Raw genomic sequence first — 12,912 nt, forward strand, 5'->3', positions numbered from 1 at the left:
GATGATTTGTCCTTCATATTTCACAAGTAATGTTTGTTTCATCTTATAGGATTGTGCAAATTAATTACATTTTATACAATCAATTCCCTATAAATTCCAAGTTGGTACAAAGTATGTAGAAAATACTTAATGGAATAATCAATAAGAGTTCAAGCTGATCTGAATATCATCGCCACAAAAAATATCGTTGATATTCAAAGTATTCAAGTAGTAACAATACTTAAAAGAATTTTAAGTCTGTGTTCAAGCTGAAGTAACAATACTTTATGGAATTTTAAATGTGTGTTCAAGTTGACTCGAATACCATCGTTCATATTCGAAGTAGTAATATCAACTTTATTACTTATTATCATGAAGTCTTCATGTGGAAGAAAAGAAGCTTTGCGCATTGATAGAAGTAAAGGAATAAAACGTTTCCTTTTGGGCATTTTTGGGCATAAAATTGTGATCAAACTAATGATCGACATTTGATTATAAAAATTTTCTAGTGCTTACATTGTTTTGGAACTTCAATTAAATCATTTACTACCCTTTTAGTATCACAATTTGAAAGAATTGCTAGAGTTATTATAAGGTTTATTGTAAGTGCTTTGTTCGAGATTAAGTATTACTGTTTTATATTTAATTAATTTTTTGTGTTCTGCCGTTAAAGATGGAGGATTCAAATCTCATCATTAGCGTTGTCTCCCCCCCTCCTCTCCCTTCCCCCGATGTAATAAAATAAATTATTTAAATGAAATAAAAACTTAAAATTTCCCAAGTTGAACAAAGAGTGAACTACAATTGAGAATAATTAGGCACATATCACAATCATAGATTTATTGAAAGATTAAGCATGAGTTGTCACAATAAAGAGGCAAACATAATATCTATGAGAACTATACAAATCTTATCACTCAAAACTCAACTTACATAAAAAAAGCTAAAGGGCTATACATTGAAGAAGGAAAGAATTCATAAGTGGAGAACATCAAATATCTATCAAATATTTAAAGCTCCATTGAAGGGACCAATCCTCTCATTATAACCAATAGTTAGTCAACATGCAAATTTATACATGCATAGGGTTTATTTATAGAAACAATCTCAAATTCAAGGGAAAAAAAGAAGAAGAAAGTATTGTATTCTAATCTACTTTTACTCATTTGTTTAAAGATTCTTTTCCAAGATTTTCATCCTCCAATATTTAGGAGGCACACTCCAATGTGCATGTGGATGCGAATTTTAAAAGTAACACCCCCTTCATTTAAGGGTATGTGAAATACTTTTTGTTTGTTTCGAAAAGAATGACACGTTTCTAAATTTAAAAATAATTAATTACATTTTTCATGTCATTCTTAATAAAAGTAATTAATATTGGAAAAATGACACAAACCGTACATTTAAGTTCTCTTATTATCATTATCCCCTATTAGTTTTACAAATTTCTCATTTCATGCATCAGATTAATGTATCAGCGCATCAAATTAATGTATCTCGTGCATCAGATTAATGTATCTCGCGCATCAGATTAGTGTATCATGTATAAAAGGTACATCAGATTACTGTATCATGTATAAAATATAATGTATCTTACTTAACGATTAATGTATCTTGCGAATCAGATTAATGTATCAGCGCTTATATTATTTTATCAGTTTGAGGGATTTCTATAATTATAAACTTATAAGAACAAATGATAATTTACCTTAAAAGTATGTGATTTCTATCCTTTACCCATTATATTTAAGACCATATTATTATTATTTTTTAAATCTTTCTTTCACAAATTTCACAACCACCCAAATTTAAGCTACATAAAACAAATAAAGGATAGAAACACTTCTTTTCAATCCTTTTCTTTTGTTCATTTGGGTATGGAACAATGCAACAAACAACCTATGTAATACTACTAAATAGTGTGATGAATGTAATTGCTCCATTTTTAATCAAATATCTCGGATTTGAATCGTGAATAATAAAAAATTCTTGGTATGAAATGCTTTCATAAAATGGAGTCTATGCGGTGCGAATCCAAAATAATCAAACTCTAATACATATACTAAACATCAGATGTAAAATCAAAAAAAAAAATCTATGTATTACTCTAGTAACCAACAAACAAATAATAATATATTCTGTATAATTTTATAAATTGGGTCCGAAGATGTATAAAATATTACATATGTCAATCCTATGTCTGAATATTTATAAGGTAGAGAGACCATTTCTGATTTATCGAGAAAAAAAATAGATTGGAGGAGGGGGTGGGGTGGAGAGGCCTATTCAAAAGAGATGGGGAACACATCATCAAGGGTCCCACATTTTAGTTTGCCACCTTCATCAGTGGAAAACCACATCACTTTTTTGTATTCGAAACAAAAGCAGATTCGCTTAGCGTTTGCCTCTCGCCGCATCCCACCCAATATTTTTTTCTTTTTCTATTCTCCACAAAATACTTAAACCATGGTTAACATATATGGTTAGCTTTAGAATATATTTTTTCCCCCTCTCTTCACAAATCATCCCATTATATAAAATTATATATTCAAGAGACAATATATAACCCTCAAATTGATATCAACACAATTGGGGATCAATATGTAGAAGGGAAGGAATATTTTCTTTTTCAGTACATCAATTTTGTCGATGCTTGAAATAATTTTATCACTTTTTTAAAATTTTCGATGAACAATATTGAGTTTTAGAAATAATGACTAGTCTATTTGAGATGTTTTCAGGTATAAAATTATTAGGCTCATCTAAGATATATTTATGAAAATATAGCAAAAAACTTAACCGTCAAATTTTGAAAAAAAACTAGCTAAGCTTGTCACTTTCTTACATCAAGAAAAAGGGAGATCAAGAAGTATATATGGGGCCGAATGCCGATACGCAATGATCAAATTGAATTATAGATCAAGATATTGATATCGAATACTGAATAAGATTTTTTTTCTTGATATGTCAAAAGTAACGAGTAAAAATAAAAATTTATTTTAGATTAAGTGACGAGTAAAAATGAACAGAAAGATTAGTTTGGTAAAAGTAAATAGAGAAATACAAATAAGAGTTCTAAAAAGCTATGATCCAACATCCAAAGAAAAACGACTCAAATAATAAATTAAGATCTCTAAGCAATCACTCAGTGAAAAAGAAAATGTATATTGCCTATTTTTCGAAGATGAGACAAGTTGTCCCATAAAAAGTGGACTCTACTTCTTAACTTGAATGCCTTTACTTTAATGACCACTTATTGATAATGCCATAAATTAAAGTAAACCATACACGTTTTAAGAGTTTACACTTGCAAAAAGATAGATCTAATCACTTGAATATTTCTAGCAAATTAAAGAGTCGAAAATAACTATATGGGTCATTTTGTGAGATCATCAAGCATAAACAGTCCTGAAATAAAAATTTAGTATTGTCTTATCACTTTTTTGGTTTACTAATTTCAGAATAAATTATACTAAGATCAGTAATTGGCGGGATAAGTTATCCTTGCTAGAGGGTGAATTAATAGAATCGGAATTAGTTATCCCGAGATAAAACAATAAAATGACAAGTCGCTCACGCCTGTGCAAAGAATTTCCATTTATTACATGGACGTATATTTATATATATATACACGTGTAAAATATTGCTGATGCTATAAACCAAAGATATAAGCTGCTATGAAACATTATAAAAGCAGCAATTTCCTACTCATGATGCATACAAAATGCAATTGCAGCAGCATTCAACAAGTCTGAATCAGTTTGGTTAAGAAGAGCTCCCTTTTGATGTTAGCATTTTCCGTTAAGCAGTCAAAACAAGATCAGCTTTACACTTCTGTTGTTGAGCAACAAACCGCGTCTTTTATTTGTAATAAATGTGTCTTCAGGCTACATTCCTTCACCTGTTGTTTTACAAACTTTTGTCAGTTTACAACGATCTTTTGATATGAAGTATGATGTAGAAATGATGATTACTTGAATCGTTTAATTCAAAAGCTTTAGGTATAGAAGGAAATCAAGGGTTACCTGTAGAGCCGTCATTGATGACAAGATATCTCTACATTGATCAAGTAAAGCACGCTCGCTAGCCACTACATCTGCAAGCTCACATACCATAGAATCCACCTGCTCTACCTGTACGCATATATAATTAACCATGTTAAAGAAATCCAAGTGGAAATGCACCGAGATACAAAAAGGAAATTTGGAATATTATCTGACAAGACGAGTTGAGTACTAGGCATAGTTTGATCAGAATCATTGAGAAATAAACAGAAAATAAGAAAAGTAGGTTCTAAGTTCAAGCACCAAGTATTTTTTTACAAATAAATTTCAAGCACTAAGCTTTTTGCTTATTGATCCAAAGCAAGAAAAAAAGGAACTAGTTTTGATCACAGATGTCAACAAGATGACACAAATATTACAACAGATACCTCACCATTCAAAGTTATGGGACAAGTAGTCATCAACCAGTTAGTAATAATATCACAGCAAAGACTATCTGTTGAGACTGGGAGCAGCATTTTTGCAGATTGTAAAATGGATAAAAAGTTTAGTTTTGGTGGTGTGAAGCTAGGTTATTTGAAAGTATCATTCTAGTCACACTAAACAAATTTCAACAAACAAAGACAACAATATATGGTTGAAAACACATTGTGATCACTCCTAAACTCGACGACAGAGATGTTCTATCTGAGAAAATACTGCTACAAAATGGTGGGAAAAGAGAGCAGATAGTTTTGAAGAAAGCTTAATGCAGGAATTAATCCCGGCTGATATCATCAACCATGAACAGAGAGCAACGATATCATGCACCAGGGAGTCGTGCAGAAGAATTCAAGCAAAAAGAGGACGGAAAGATGACACATAATTTTTTAGCAATAGGAGAGGTGCAGTTGTGGGGAAGTGGAACAAACTTGAAGAAATGGATTGCAACAAATAGAGCGAAGATACTCAATCAAATCGAGTTACAGGACTAGGAAGTTACTGCAGAAAAACTTGTAACCAGACTAGGCCATACAACACTTGGGACAAAAAGGAAGACAATTAAAAAGTTGAAGTTGGCATCCACCAAGGTGGGTAGTAGCTAACTGCCGCATCAATGCTAGAAAAGTACTAGGTCGGTGAGAGTGATCAACTAAAACCTAAGATAATACCAGTAGAAAGAAGTAGCGAGATGGCAAACAGAAACACTAGAGGCTCAACTACTGAGAAAGCACTTTGCAAGTGCCGATGATTTAAAAGGCCATGGCGAAAGACTAGATTTTTATCTAATTTGCCTAGGACAAGGGACATAAGTCCCATGAATTTTGAATTTAATATATTTTAAATTATAGAGAAAAAAGAACTCCAACAAATTGTAGAAATTTTAAAAAGATTGCATCATCTAGTAGAATAACTGATGTACATATATAGAAAACATACAAAAATTTGAGGGGGAATGCTAGAGTCTTTAGCAATATAGTTTCACAAACAATAAATCTTTCTTATCAAAATACTAATATTATTTCTTTAAAGTTCCGTTAGATTCTTCTTTTCTCCGGAAAAAATTCTTTAGATTATTTGAGGAAAAAATAAATTATAACATCAATTTAGGGTCATACTAGGCAAAATAGTCCATTGTCATCCACCAAGCTAAAATTACAAGTGGAGCTTATCATTTCATTCCAAATTTAAGTACAATTTAATCAACTCAAGAAATAACAATGGTTTCTTCATTTTTTTTATCCATAGCACTTGCTGATAAAAAATTACCTTCCTAATAAAGTTCCTAGCCGCTAGCTTGCACTTATACGACTCTTCTCATTGACACTCACTTTCAAAATGTTTAAAGAGAATAAGGTTTCTCAAAGGCCTGAAGAAAGTCTATTGTTGCCATCTGCAATTGCTTCATACTCAGTTTTAGCTGCCTTTCTCCATAGTGAGTCAATATTTACCTTATTTTATCCATAGCACTTCCTCATAAAATTACCTTCCCAAAAAATCTACAAGTCTATACTTAGACAGCGCATATTGACTCTCAGATTATTAAACTAGAAAAAAGAGTCTCTCAACGGCCAGAAGGGAAGTGTGTATTTCCATCTCCAGTCGCTTCATACTTGGTTTTAATTGTCTTACTCCATAGCTAGTCATATATACAACCAAGGTTCTCTGACGAAGACCTCTTTTCTTCAGTTTGGCTTCTATTTCTTCCTCGTCATCACTTTCCCTTCTTCCTTATTATCATCATCAACCCCTTATCTTTCACCCAGAATTCATCCCTTCTGGCATTAAGGGTTAAGATTTTCAGATTTTAAACAGTTGGTTCTCGGTGTTAAACAATTTTTGAGGTGCACTTGTGGCGTACACCCGAGCATTTGGGTTCTCGGACTATTGTCAGAATGTTGTCGATACCTCACCTTGGAACACTCCCAAAAAGCCTTTCGCAGCAGTGGTAACTGGTAAGGGCCCGCTTTTTTATGAACAAGCTCTCGTTCTTCATCTAATGCATTTTTGCAATATATAGAATACGTGGTTATCGCGTGAAACAAAACAGTTTCACATGTTGAAATAGATTCTCAAGGTTTCCCTGTGGTGAGGGAATATTTACAGGATTATTTTGAACGTGGTGGTGTTTGAGTTAGCTACCACACCCCTTGACAATTCCCCCCAAAACAGTTATAGGATAACTTTATTCACCAAGAATTTGAGCAGATGGATAGAAGTCACTAGCTAACCAACATGCTAGGTCACACCCTTAGGTGCCAGGACTTTTAAGAACATTGCACAAACTTAGAAGTAGAGAAGGAATTAAAGGAAGCATCTCCTCTTTATGATTTTCACCAGGGGTGGAGCTACCCTTAATGAAGGGGGTTCGAACCCCCTTTGGCTAAAAACTACATTATTTATACATGGTTAAATAAGTTATATGTATATACAGTAGATGTTGAACACCCTTCGACTTACTATTTCTACAAATTTTGAACCCCCTAATTAAAAATCCTTGCTCCACCTCTGATTTTCACTCCCTGGCTTCTAAAAGTATCCCCTAAAGAATACAGATAAACTTCAAGAGATAAAAAGGAAAAAGAAGGAACAGATATCCAAGATAAAACTAAACTTTAAAAGTAATTTGACATTATTCTTGCAAGTGGGCCTATTATTACATGCACCTCAGTCCTGTCATCTTTTTCTTGTTCTAAATACTTGCTAAGCAGGTTAGAATACAAGAAATCATGTCGTTGACCAGTTTAGATATTTTTCAGGAAAAATTACCTAATACACAACTTATTTTACTATATTCTCTAAAATTTCCTACCATTAGAAAAAATTATCAAAATCCCTACTCTCTCCTATTCTGGGATACATCACTTTACGCGATATATCGACTGGAGACATCACATTACGCGATGTATCGGGACGTAATACATCACTTTACGCGATGTATCGGGACATCAAGTGATGTACCCTAAACCGAGTGCGATGTATATGTTGAGCGATGTATTTGGATGACGTTTTGGGATATAGCCGGATTCCACCAAATTGAAGAGATTCTCATAATTTGGAAAGAGTAGGGACAGGATGTAATTAGCTCTCAACACTCTGGAATTTGTGTAAAATTCCCTATTTCTTATGCATTAGACTTGCCATTTTCTCATCGCAGATAAAACACACCCTGGTCAAAATAGGTGGCTATGCAAATTGACCAAGCTCACGGCCTACTTCCTTCCCCTCCAACTACTCGAAAACAGATAGAAGTCTACTAACCATAACCAGAAAGAATAAAATACCTTGGGCAGCAAAGAATACATTGAGGATCCCATTGCCTGCATCACGTCAACGGCTGAAGAAATAGCATCTTTAACATTTTGAACTTCTGCCTGCAGATGATAGAACCAGAAAATATTATTCCTGAAGGGTAATACCAAATCGTAAAAGAATGCAAGGGAAAAAGTACCCTAGCTCCTTCCACAACAGGGAGACGAATAGTGCTGGCTTCCAGAGCACATATGGTCCCTGACAATGAATTGCAATGGTCTCCATCAATCATACTCCAATTTTCCAAACATGGCCCCTGAAATGTCCAAAAAAAGAGTAAGGGGTGATAAGATAGACAAATCAAGTACACATTACAAATGTTAAAACAAGAAATCAGACAATGAATATTTACTTCTCATTTCACAGCATATAAAAAGTAACAACCATCTTAGGCAGTGCAGGCACTCCCCTCTGGTGCATGATGAAGGCAAATGTGAGATATAAAGGGGAACATTATAATTGTAACTAGCAAGAGTTATTTCATTCAACAATATAATGTTATCTACAGAAATGACCAAATAGTATGCATTAGCTCATGCATTAACTATCATAATTTCTGTGTCATAGCTCCCCCCTCAACCCTCAGGCCTTCAGTTTTCTTCCTACACATCATATAGACTATTAACCTCGTGTACTCTTGTTTCTTGTTTGTTCTTTTTAAATACATACATGATTTGTTTATCAAGTATCTGTACTCGAGAAATGGTTTATCTCATTGATGCATGTGTGTTTAAAAGCATATCTTTTGATGTATAAGATGTGTATATAAACATATGCAAAATAATTTGGTTTGAGGCAGAACAACATAAAAGAGGGCTTACTTGTCCTTTGAGGATGGAATGCAGCTTCACATTTTTCCGCAGCAGCTGCAGCTGAATTCTTTTGGACTTCACAGAATGCCGCAATTTTAAAGTAGTCAACCAAGCATTGTATAGGGTCCTCTGGTAAATGGATAATTTCACATTAATGGCACGAAATTTCAACAGCATTCTAGTCTATAGTTATACCACAGCTTTCAGTTTACACTATTAATTCATGGGTAGAAAAAACTTGCAGCCAGTTTATGCATCAATTTTAGTGAGTATAATTGTAAGAGGAGTAATAGGAAAATTAAGACAGCGGGTCGGTAAATATTTTCAATTTTACTTGATGATAAATTATTGGTACACCTTTTTTACAGTTTTTATTCTAATATTTGAAGTTTGGTTTTATCACATTTGAAGAACGGTAATTAATGTTTATTACATATTTTGGTAAGGATGTTACTATTTCATTTAGACATCGAACTATGGTCTGTTCCAATTCAGCACCTGTCTATTTCATCGACAACCCCTTAAGGGTGGGTTCACCAGCGCCCATTACGTAGATAAGTTCATCACACTAAATATGTCTTCTCCTTTCGACTATACATATCAACATCAAATGGAATATATGATTGAGGTTTTAAGGCTTAGTGAAGTTAATGTGTATAAATAAAGGAGGTAACATATTTTAAGTGATTGATTTATTTTATGTAATGAGCACTTGAGAACACGTGCCAAAGCTTTTTTAAAATTTTGAGTTGGAAATATCTAATAGGAACACACTGTTATATGTTTAGATGTTCAATCAAGATATTATATATTTAGATGCTCAATTGACATATTACATGTTTAGATGCTCAATAGAGATATGACATAGTTCGAGTGTCTAGATGAAATTTACTGGCAAGTGAAAACTTTTATATCTTAGATTTCTATTAATATACATAAAACAAACAGGTTTAATTGACAATAAAATCTCAAGTAAAGAAACAACACATATCATGTATTTATTCTTTGAAATGGATTGGAGTTTACACCAACTATATAACTACCGGTGAATTACTCATCATATCATACAAAGCCTGAATAGGAACTCACACTCAAGTAAAGAATATTAGATTATAAAGACAGATATGTCTATTATCCCATTCAAGCACGTAAATTGAACAGTATATTGAACATGTCCAATTAACTATAAAAAGTTCAAGTAAAAAAGAACAAGCATAATATATTTATTATCCAGTTCAAACCGCAGGTTGAGGAATTCCTACATCTACTTGACGAGTGAAACAGATATGCGAACCTCCAAAAGTTTTAGTATATTGCTATTTCTTAATGCAATTCATCTAAGCAATGAAAAAATTCATCATACCCCCCTCACTCATATATATATATATATATATACACACACACACACACACACACACCACACAGACTCTCTTAATAAGGAATATATATAATGCATTTCTATTATGGCAACTTTTCATTTCTCTAATTACACTTAACTCTTTATAAGGCGGGATGATGGGTGTATCATATGACCCCAACTAATTTAGGATTGAGCTATGGCTGATTGATTTATTTCATTTCCACTTTAACATTCACCACAAAAGTTCGCAAGTGATAGTAAAATCTGAAATGATGTTTCATTAGCAATGTCTATGTACTGTCTAACAAAAGAACTTGTATATGAACTATGTCCTCAGTAACACTAAGAGAGTTAGTAGCATTTTAAAGTTTTTTACCTCTGCTGTTGTTGTCTGTGCCCTCAGAGCAGCTTCTGCTTGTGCATTGACAAATCGCCATTGCAGGTTCCGATTATATAGAAGCCTCAACTCATGTGCATCAACTATCCGGTTTTCCCCTACCTTCCCTCTTCTTGCATCAGCAGCAAAACTCAAAATTGAGGGCATGATACATGAATTATTAGATATTGAACCCATGGAACCATTTTTTGTTCTTGTAGGACTTGGCATCCCTCTTAGAGGAGTATTAGCAGATGGTGTCAATGCCTTACTTGGTGATGCTGGTCTTAGACCCCCTCGAAGAGGAGACACTAGACCTCTGGAAGCTGGGACAACCCGGGGTGATGTTCTAGGGCTATCAGTCAGAAACTTCTTGTTTCCCATTTGCTTAGAAGAAGCCACTGTTTTCAAATTGCCATTGTCCATAGAAGAACAAAGTTCTGGCCCTCGTCTGATTCTGTTGTTAGTCTCTTGCCAAAACCTAGCAGGCACAACTATACCACGGGGACCTCCTCGTCCATGAATAACACTCGGACCATCATGGACACCTGAAGTACTCCCTGAAGAGACACTTTCACTATCTGAAGCCAATGCATCAGCAGACATAGCTGATCCATAAGCTGACTTCATATCGACCTCATCATTATCACTTTGAGGTTTCAATTTAGCTTCAATTCTAGCTCTATGATATATATCAATCACCGACTTCATTGACGAACTAGTGACACTTCCGGATCCAAATTTAGGCTTGTCAATAGAACCACAATCCATGCTTCGTGTCAGAAAACTTGAATTTAGTGACTTTGACCTCCCTGGCCACCTACGCTGATCACTTGTCTTGACATTATCAGTCCGATCTCTCGCTGATGTGCTCATTTCCGCCGCAACTTTACTCCTCTCCGGTGTAAAAAATTCCGCTGTAGCTTTCTTCCTCTCCGGCGTGACAAAATCCGCAGTAACCTTCCTCCTCTCCGGCGTGACAAAATCCGCAGTAACTTTCCTCCTCTCCGGCGTACCCTTCCTCACACTTCCAATATTGTTCGTCGCAGGAGGGGGCTTTGCCTTACTAACAGGTATAGAGAAAGACTGACCTTGAAAGGAAACGGATAAACTCCTACTGGAATTCAACAGCTGCTTCGCCGCAGCAGACTTCTCCGTAGACGCTGGCGTTACCGGTCGTCTCCGGTCCACCGACTGTGACCGTTTAACTGAACCGGAATTTTGAACCGGCGTCGCAGCAGGTCGAACCGTCCTAGTCCCCATCGGCGATGGAGTCCTCAGTGAGGCAATCGTATTAGACGATGAAGAGTAAGTTGTCGAAGTATTCGAAGACGACGTCGTTGAGACAGAAGATGAAGAAGAAGTCGAAAGGTACCTTGAAGTAACCTCTCTAGATTTCGGTTTTCTAGAAGGTCCATTCTGAGCTTCTGAAGGCAACAATGGCGGTCTTTTCGGATTCTGGTAACTCAAACCATTAGATGTGACCTTCTGATTGGGCTTTGTTGTTGATACTGCAGCCACCATTGCCACTTCTCACAATTCTTCACATCTCTCCGAAAAATTCACTCTCTCAAAAACCCTAATTCACCAGAAATTCAGCTGAATTTATAGAGTAATAAAGTGCAAAATACGAAGAGATTACTACTACAATCTGAAATTAATAGTATGTGTATTAATAATGCCTGTATTAATGTAGAGATTTTTTACTTTGTAACTTTTAGAGAGAGAAACATACCGGGAATATGACCGTTACGGACGCCGGCGAACAATATACGCGGAGGAGAGAGAAAGAGGAGAGAGAAAGTGGGACCTGAAGGAAATATTTGCGAGCATAACTGTCGTCCCCCACTGCGTTTTCGATGTGATTAAAAAAAAAGCAATGCATTAAGAACTTGTACTGCTACCCTTTATAGTTGTACAGTAAGCACGTTGATGTGGACTTGTATTTTTAGCGAGAAAATTTCGAACCAATCATAAATTTATCCTGGTATGATCTATAAATTATAATTCGGAGTTTGTTGAAATTCGTTAATAATATTTTCATTAGAACAGATGATCAATATATCACTTTTTGAGATGTAATTTTTTTTTTAACTTGGCTAATGTGGAATGCTTATGGAGTGAAATGTTGTATTTTGTTGAATCTTCGGAGGAACGTCACGTTGATGACAGTTGATTTTGATACTTTAATGACAGATTAGGTAAATTACATGAATATTTAATAACTTATCTTATTAATTTATTATTATTTTAATAGTATTGCATTTTGTTTGTTTATTAGTATTTCGGAGAGAATATCAAAGCGTGCTTATAAAAAAACAATTTAAAGTAGGTAAATGGAATTACGGGATCATAAAAGCGAACATTTATGTTGATTAATTAATTAAATCATTATAATTAATAATTATTACTCGCGGCACAGATTATGTCTCTTATAATGGAATTTATCCAGTTAATTAATTAGGTGCGATAGTTTTGGATCAATTGTTGGATTGTATTATTACTTTTCTTATTTACATAGAAAACAAAGTTAAAAAATAAGGTATTTGAACGTTTATAAAAAGAAAAGATGTATAATTGTCAAAATTT

The 12,912-nt window shown here is 34.3% G+C and overlaps 1 protein-coding gene across 2 annotated transcripts; it reads right to left on the reverse strand.

Moving 5' to 3' along the window:
- Positions 1-3,498: 3,498 nt before the first annotated feature.
- LOC107018372 (QWRF motif-containing protein 2-like) lies at positions 3,499-12,203 on the reverse strand. 2 transcript variants are annotated; one of them, XM_015218836.2, is made up of 7 exons: positions 12,059-12,203; positions 10,324-11,902; positions 8,597-8,716; positions 7,915-8,031; positions 7,748-7,837; positions 4,005-4,112; positions 3,499-3,880 (listed from the first exon to the last, which is right to left on the reverse strand). In XM_015218836.2, the coding sequence occupies exons 2-7, from the start codon at positions 11,845-11,847 to the stop codon at positions 3,806-3,808; spliced, it is 2,034 nt and encodes a 677-aa protein (XP_015074322.1). In that variant the 5' UTR covers positions 11,848-11,902; positions 12,059-12,203; the 3' UTR covers positions 3,499-3,805. The 2 variants fall into 2 exon arrangements, with proteins under 2 accessions (XP_015074322.1, XP_015074323.1); XM_015218837.2 differs by lacking the exon at positions 12,059-12,203 and having other exon boundaries at positions 10,324-12,052.
- Positions 12,204-12,912: the final 709 nt, after the last annotated feature.

This window comes from Solanum pennellii, chromosome 4, assembly GCF_001406875.1.
Source record: "Solanum pennellii chromosome 4, SPENNV200".
Taxonomy (NCBI): domain Eukaryota; kingdom Viridiplantae; phylum Streptophyta; class Magnoliopsida; order Solanales; family Solanaceae; genus Solanum; species Solanum pennellii.

Coding starts and splice junctions, on each gene's coding strand:
- LOC107018372 (XM_015218836.2), bottom strand. CDS start 11,847: ATGGTGGCTGCAGTATCAACAACAAAGCCCAATCAGAAGGTCACATCT. Junction 8,717..10,323: donor CACAGACAACAACAGCAGAG/GTAAAAAACTTT, acceptor TCCATTTACCAG/AGGACCCTATACAATGCTTG. Junction 7,838..7,914: donor CTGTTGTGGAAGGAGCTAGG/GTACTTTTTCCC, acceptor TATCATCTGCAG/GCAGAAGTTCAAAATGTTAA.